At 48.0% G+C, this 8,301-nt stretch overlaps 1 protein-coding gene across 2 annotated transcripts in view; it reads left to right on the top strand.

Moving 5' to 3' along the window:
* The first annotated feature begins 966 nt into the window (after positions 1–966).
* The window catches only part of VSTM5 (V-set and transmembrane domain containing 5), a 32,151-nt gene continuing 24,816 nt past the window's right edge, over positions 967–8,301 (top strand). The window contains exon 1 of one of the 2 annotated variants that reach the window (XM_072795019.1): positions 967–1,261. In XM_072795019.1, coding sequence (XP_072651120.1) covers positions 979–1,261 — 283 coding nt within the window. In that variant the 5' untranslated portion in view covers positions 967–978. The other variant, XM_072795020.1, reaches the window with a different exon arrangement.

Genomic DNA, 8,301 nt, shown 5'->3' with positions numbered 1-8,301 from the left:
GATAAACTCGCAGCATTACTGGGTCATTCTAGGCTTTTCACAGCTCTTGATGTCATGAAATCCTTCTCTCTCAAATTTCTCAGACTTCAGTTTTTCTCATTCCTATATTCATTTAACAAATAGCTATTAGGTACCTACCAAGTGCCGGGTGCCAGGTATGCAGCAGTGAGCAAAACAGCCAGTTTGGGTCTTGGCCTCAGCAGGAAGAGTCCTCATACCTGGACATCTTTCCCAATTTGGATCATTCAGTCTCCAGGTCTCTACTTAGATTGTGAATTTCTTGGGACTAGGAGCCATGATATTCATCTCTGGAGCTGCAGAGCCTAGCACACTACCCAGTACAAAGGCAGATTTGATGAAAGTTTGACAGAGAAACAAATACAAATGATTTCTAAATCCCCATATGTGGAATAAAGAAAACAGAAAAGTGTCAAGATCACTTTTATTAGTCAAGACATTTTTTTCAATCCTATGTCATAGAAATCTAACTTAAATTTTCCCAGTCAAGAGAGATCATTTACTTGCTCATTAGTGGCAAAGGCAAGTGTTCAGAATCCCAGAGCTCAAACCATGTCATTAGGGCTCAATCTCTCTTGGTGGTTCTCTGTGGCTCAGTTTGTGTCGTCTTGGCTTCATTCTTAATTCAGGGCCTCTCCACGTGACAGGCAAGATGCTCCTCCAGTATTCCCAGGTTTGTATCCTCTGATTTTAGCAATCCAAGCACAGACTTGGAGGGCCCAATGTGCACATCCCTGAACCAAACACTACTGGTTCAAACATTTCCTCCATGCTCTCTGAGTATCTACTATGTGCCAGTCCTTGTGCAAACAAGGAGGCTGTCAGTGAACACTTGGAGAGAGAGAGGGATGGATGGGTGGGGGGATGGAGGTGGATGGACTGCTGGATGGATGGGTGGATGGATGGAAGGCTGATGGATGGGCGAATGGCAGCTAGACGCCTGGATGGATGGATGGGTAGATGATGGATGGTGGGTGGATATCACTACTATCCAATGGCTTCACCCAGAGCAGCCTGAGACTCCCTTGTCACCCTTCTCACCAGTTTGTCACTTCACTTTCAAAAAGCCTTCTCCTCGCCCACAGAGCCATCAGATGGTCTCTACTGGTCCTCGGGCAGCAGCCACAGCCGGTACTTCCCCTCCCTCCCGCCATCCAGCAACCAGCCGAATCTGGAATCGATACTAGTAAACTGGGTGTGAACGGAAGCAGACAGCTCATTATTTGCCATTATTTACTCCTGAGTGTGTGCATTCCCGCCGCTTCCCCTTCCCTCGGTCTCTCCTCCTTGCTTCCCGCTTCTTGGGAACCGGCTCCAGCGCAGGCCGGCCGGCTCCTCCGCGGTTGGCCGCGGGGACCTGCGCGGGGAGGAGGGCCAGGCGGGAGGGCGCCGCAGCCTGGGAGCCCGTGCCCGGCCCGAGCGGCCCAGGGATCGCCCATGAGGCCTCCGCCGCGCGGGACTAGGCAGCCCTGCGGCTTGGCCCTGGGGCTCCTCGCCCTCTGCCTGGCGGCGGCGCGGGCTTTGCAAGGTAAGCGCGGGGCGGCGGGGGGGCCCGGGGGGCTCGGGGCGCGGCGGGGGGCCCGGGGAGCTCGAGGGGCCCCGGGGAGCTCGGGGCGCGGCGGGGGGCCCGGGGAGCTCGAGGGGGCTCGGGGAGCTCGGGGCGCGGCGGGGGGCCCGGGGGGCTCGGGGTGCGGCGGGGGGCCCGGGGAGCTCGGGGGGGGCCCGGGGGGCTCGGGGCGCGGCGGGGGGCCCGGGGGGCTCGAGGGGGCTCGGGGAGCTCGGGGCGCGGCGGGGGGCCGGGGGAGCTCGGGGGGGCCCGGGGGATCGGGGGGGGGGCCCGGGGGGCTCGGGGTGCGGCGGGGGGCCGGGAGAGGTCGGGGGGGGTCCCCGGGGGGCTCGGGGCGCGGCGGGGGGCCCGGGGAGCTCGGGGAGCTCGGGGCGCGGCGGGACTCGGGGGGCCGCAGGGGGCGGGGGGCTCGGGGGCGGCGGGGCGCACGGAGCGCCGGCGCGGCCCCGGGAGCCAGGGAGCGGCGGCGGGGCGCGGGAGGGGCGGCGGGGGCCGCGGAGCTCTGGGGCGCACGGAGCTGCGGGCGGGTCCCCGCGTCGCGGCCGGCAGCCACAGGCCCTGGCCCACCTCGGGGCCCCGGCGAGGGGCGGGCGCGTTCCCTGGGGCGCCGACGGCGGCGGGGGCACCCGCTGAGCCGAGGCTCTCCGCCCGCGCCCCGGGGCGCTCCGAGGTGCCCGCTGCGGCCCCGCGCGGCCGGGCGTTATCAGAGCCGGAAGCCGGCGGGGAGATAACCTCCTTTGCAGTATTTTCTGTTTCTTTTTCCTGGAATAACGAGGACTGCGGCCGCGGCGTCCCCGACCCCCAAGGGCACGCGGGCCCCGCTCCGACGGTGGGGACCCCTCGACCTCCGCGGGCTTCCCCCGTCACCCAGATGAACCCACGGCCACGTCTCTTGAAGAAAAGGGGTTCTGGGGGTTCGGGTCGGGTACTGGGGCCTGGGCTCCTCAGGCTGGAGGTGTCCTCGCACCGTGCACCGAGTGGCGGGCCCCGGCGGGTTGGCCCCAGAGTATCCCTATTTGGAGGAGTCTGCGCAAACTCCCACGACACGAACCACAGATTGTACCAGTTTAACCTTCTCATCTCATCCAGAACATTATTGTCCTCCCCATTTTGCAGATTAGTCCATTGAGATTTAGAGTAACGGGTGCAGGGCCATTGGAGGTGGGAGCACCTGCAGTAAAAGCCAGCACAATTAAGAGCCTATGCATTCACCATCCCTCAGCCTTTACAGGACTTCTCTCTTCGAATCCCCAAGGCATTTCTGTAAGTGCCACTCTATCACTTTTCACTGTTTCACAAGTGAGGAAACCGAGGCACGCAGAGGTTTTTGCTTGTACAGTCACCAGATACTCAGTCCAGACCCGGGCAATCTCGCACTGGACCCTTTACACTGCTCTGGCTAGAGCCCCGCTTTGGAGACTGCAAACCTCAGAAACCTAGAAAGATTGGGATAGATCATATACACTTCTGGAGGCCTGTTGAGAAAGAAGTAACTGGTTGTTAGTCCTTCGGGTAGGTCGGTGTGTCTGGCGTTGCAGTGAGCTTTTCGGTTGTTTTTCAGCCCTCCGACACGTTTCCACCTGCCATTCTTCTACAACATCTGTGCAGATGTTCCTGACACTCTGGGCCAACCATTTGCTACAGTGCATAATTCATTCATTCCCATTGCTGGCACCCTCGGCCTGTAGGAAGCAGGCCACAGTGGGGGAACCTAGTTCACAGTCGTGCCCTTAGAGAGCAAACGAGGGCACCAGCTTGCAGCAATGAGCCCTGAGAGGCCGCAGATGCTAATGTTCTGGGAGCCCCAGAGGTTCAGAACCTGGCACGGAGAACTGGCCCGCTGAGTCATTCATGGCCCAGTCCCCAGGAGAACAGGGGAACAGAGAGCAGGCTGAGTCTGGGTCTGAGGAGGGAGCGGATAGGCCAGGAGCAACCACCACTAGAATGGAGCTGTGCGGTCAGGGCTCTGCTGGGGGTGGGACGGGTGGGAGGGGGAGGGAGAGTCAGTGTAGGAGGAATCTCACTGAAGCCCCTGGAGAGGCCCAGATCCATTACTCCAAGACAAGGCCCTACTGGTCACCTGGTGCTGCCATCTGTCTGGCTCACATTTACTGAGCACCTATTAAGCATCGAGCTCTTCACTGGCCCTTGACGAAACAGAGACATACAAGCTGAGGTCTCTCTCTGCACAGTCATTTTAGATATATATATGGTGGGTTTGTATACATATAAAAGTACTCAGCAAAAAAAAAAAAAAATGGTGCAATATGCTCGTTATTCAGAAACCTAGTGTTTACACCACTTTCTTTTCAACTCTACCCACATTGAGAAGCAGAGATCTTGCTCATTGCCCTTGGCTGTTATACCTGTGTCATCCTATAAATATTCTGCTTTGTACTTAGCCAGCCCTGTCCTGCTAGACATTTGAGCTTTCAGTGTTCAGCCCCCACTCAGGCGAGAGCAGCCCCCCTACCACAGGATGGATGACAAGTACAATGGCTATGATATGCACATCATAGGGACAACATGGCATGCCTTGCACACACACTTCCTTTCCACAGGGGTAGTGCTCAAAAAAATTATTGGAGGATTAAATGAAACTATTGAGAGAGTGGTGAGGGCTTTCAAACAGAAAATCATCCAGATTTCTTAATTTCTGATCTCCAAGAGAGATCTGATATAGTCTATGCTGGTCTGGGATGGGGCTATAGTCAGGAGACCCTCCTTTCTCCATTAATTATCACCAGGACCTAAGGACACCTATATATTTCATTCCCTATAAAACTTTTTCTTTAACATTTATTGTTATTTACTTATGCATAATTGGCATACAATGTTATACTACCTTAAAGTGTACACCATATTGATTAGATAATTCTATATATTATTCAGTGCTCATCAAGATAAGTATAGTCACCAAGAACATTGTTAAGAAATGATTGACGGAGGGCAGCTGGGTGGTTCACTTGGTTAAGGGACCTACTCTTGATTTCGGCTCAGGTTATAATCTCAGATCAAGCCCTGTGTGAAGCTCTCTGCTCAGGGTGGAGTCTACTTGAGATTCTCTCTCCCTCTCACTATCCCTCTGTGCCTCCCCTGGCTTATTTGTGCTCTCTTTAAAAAAATAAATAAAATCTTTAAAAAAAAAATTTTTTTTTTCAGAGAGAGAGAGAGAGGCAGAGACACAGGCAGAGGGAGAAGCAGGCTCCATGCAGGGAGCCTGATATGGGACTCCATCCTGGGTCTCCGGGATCACGCCCTGGACTGAAGGTGGTGCTAAATTGCTGAGCCATCCGGGCTGCCCTAAAAATTTTTTTTGAATGATTGACTGTGTATCCTATGCTGTACTTTTTCATCTCCATATTGTATTTATTTTGTAACTGAAAGTTTCTATCTCTGCATCCTGTTTACCCATCCTCTGACCCACCTCCCCTCTGGCAACTACCAGTTCTCTGTATATAAGAATCTGTTTCTGCTTGTTTATTTGTTCATTGGTTTTGTTTTTTAGACTCCACATTTAAGTGAAGTAATATGGTATTTGTGTTATCCATGTCTTATTTCACTTAACGTAATTCCCCCTAGGTCTGGCCCATGTTGTCAGAAATGGCAAGGTGTCATTCTTTTTTATGGCCTAGTAATAAAAAAGTGTGTGTGTGTGTGTGTGTGTGTGTGTGTATACACACACCTCATCTTCTTTATCCATCCCTCAGTCAATGAACACTTGGGTTGCTTCTTTGCTATTGTAAATAATGCTGCAGTAAACAAAGGAGTACATGTATCTTTTCAAATTAGTGTCTTTGTTTTCTTTGGATAAATATCCAGCAGTGGAATTACTGGATCGTATGATAGTTCTATTTTTAATTTTGGGGGGAACCTCCATACTATTTTCCACAGTGGCTGCACCAGTTTACATTCCCACCAGCAGTACATGAGGGTTACCTTTTCTCCATTCTCACCAACACTTGTTATTTCTTGTCTTTCTGATAGTAGTTATTCTAACCTGTGCAAAGTGATAGCTCATTGTGGTTTTGATTTGCATTTCCTAATGCTTGCTGATGCTGAGCATCTTACAGATGGCGTCTGTTGGCCATCTGTATGTCTTTGGAAAAATGGCTAGTCAGATATTCTTCCCATTTTTAAATCAGGTTGTTTGGGTTTTTTGGTGTTGAATTGTAGAAGTTCTTTATGTATCTTGGATATTAACCCCTTATCAGATATATCATTTGTAAATATCTTCAATAGGTTACCTTTTTGTTTTGATGGTTTCCTTTGCTGTGCAAATACTTTGTATTTCGGTGTAGTCCTGATTATTTTTGCTTTTGTTCCCCTTGCCTGAGGACACATATCTAGAAAAATGTTGCTAAGGCTAATATCAAAGAGATTACTGCCTGTTTTCTTTTAGGAGTTTTATCAATTCAGGTTTCACAGGTCTTTAATCCATTTCAGTTAATTTTTGTGTGTGATGTAAGCAAGGGGTTCAGTTTTCCCCACATCATTTATTGAAGAGACTGTCTTTTCCCCATTATAAATTCTTGCCTCATTTGTTGTAAGTTAATTGACTATACAACCATGAGTTTATTTCTGGTCTTTGTGTTCTGTTCTTTTGATCTCTGTGTCTCTGTGCGCCTACCACACAGTTTTTATTATTATAGTTTTGTAGTGTATCTTGAAATCCGGGATTGAGATAACCTTCAGCTTTGTACTTCTTTCTCAGGACTGAGTGGCTGGCTATTTGGGGTCTTTGTGGTTCCATACAAATTTTAGTTCTGTGAAAAATGATATTGGCATTTTGATAGGGATTGCATTGAATCTGTAGTTTGCTTAGGATAACATGGACATTTTAATGCTATTAATTCTTCCAATCCATGACCATAGTATATCTTTCCATTTGTTTGTGTTGTCCTCAATTTCTTTCATCAATGCTATTTTTCATCAATGTTCTTTCATCAGTATAGTTTTCAGAGTACAGGTCTTTCACCTCCTTGGTTAAATTTATTCATATGTACTTTGTTCTTGTTGGTGCTACTGTAAATGGAATTGTTTTCATAATTTCTCTTCCTGCTACTTCATTATAGTGTATAGAAATACAACCGATTTTTGTATGTTAATTTTGTATTCTGCAACTTTACCGGATTCATTTCTTTAGGATTTTCTACATATAGCATCATGTCATCTGCAAATAGGTTTACTTTCTTTCTTTTTTTTTTTTTTTAAGATTTATTTATTTATTTCGGGGCGGGGGGCAGAGACACAGGCAGAGGGAGAAATAGGCTTCATGCAGGGAGCCCAACATGGGACTCAATCCTGGGTCTCCAGGATCACACCCTAGGGCTGCAGACGGCGCTAAACCGCTGAGCCACCGGGCCTGCCCCTAGGTTTACTTTCTTACTAGTATGGCTCCTTTTCATTCTTTGTCTCATCTGCTTGCTATAGCTAGGATTTCTAATACTATGTTGAATCAGAGTGGTGAGAGTGGATATCCTTGTCTTGTTCCTGATCTTAAAGGAAACACTTTCCATTTTTCACCACTGAGTATGTTATAAGCTGTGGATTTTATGTATGGCCTTTATTATGTTGAGGTATGTATCCTCTAACCGCACTTTGTTGAGGTTTTCACCATGAACGGAAGTTGTACTTTGTCTAATGCTTTTTCTGCATCTGTTGAGATAATCATATGGTTTTTATTCTTCCTCTTGTTAATGTGATGTATCACCTTGAATGATATGCAGATATTGAACCACCTTAGCATCCTTGGATTAATCCCGCTTGATTGTGGTGAATGACTTTTTTATGGTTTTGTGGAATTCTGTTTGCTGTTTTGTTGAGGATTTTTGCATCTATGTTCATCAGGGATATTGGCCTATAATTTTCTTTCTTTCTTTCTTTCTTTCTTTCTTTCTTTCTTTCTTTCTTTCTTTCTCTCTTTCTTTCTTTCTTCTTTCTTTCTTCTCGTGTGTTTGGTTTTGGTATCAGGGTAATGCTGGCCTCATAGAATGAATTTGGAAGATTTATTTCCTCTTCTATTTTTGGAATAATTTGAGAAGAATAGGTATTAAGTCTTCTTTAAATGTGTCATAGAATTCACCCGAGAAGCCATCTGGTCCTGGACTTTCTGTTGGGGTTTTTTTGATTTTAACAGATTTTATTACTAGTAATTGATCAGTTCAGGTTTTCCATGTCTTCCTTTTTCTTTTCTTTTTTAAAGATTTTGTTTATTTATTCATAAGAGATACAGAGAGAGAGGCAGAGACGTAGGCAGAAGGAGAAGCAGGCTCCTCAAGGGTAGCCCGATGTGGGACTCGATCCTGGAACTCCAGGACCACATCCTGAGCCAAAGGCAGACGCTCAACCACCGAGCCACCCAGGTGTCCCTTTCCATGTCTTCTTGGTTCATTTCTGAAAGAGTGTATGTTTCTGGGAATTTATCCATTTCTTCTAGGTGGTTCAATTTGTTAGCATATACATTTTCATCATATTCTGTTGTAATTCTTTGTATTTCTGTGGTATTGGTTGTTATTTCTCCTCCTTCATTTCTGATTTAATTAATAGAGTCCTCTCCATTTTTTTCTTGATGAGTCCGGATAAAAGTTGATCAATTTTATCTTTTCAAAGCACCAGCTCTTGGCTTTCATTAATTTTTTTTCTGTTTTTTTTTTTTTCAGTCTCTTTCGTTTATTTCTGCTGTAATCTTTATTATTTTCCTTATTTCCACTGGC

This window comes from Canis lupus, chromosome 23 (genome assembly GCF_048164855.1).
Source record: "Canis lupus baileyi chromosome 23, mCanLup2.hap1, whole genome shotgun sequence".
Classification (NCBI taxonomy): domain Eukaryota; kingdom Metazoa; phylum Chordata; class Mammalia; order Carnivora; family Canidae; genus Canis; species Canis lupus.
This window is presented reverse-complemented; position numbering and strand designations above follow the sequence as displayed.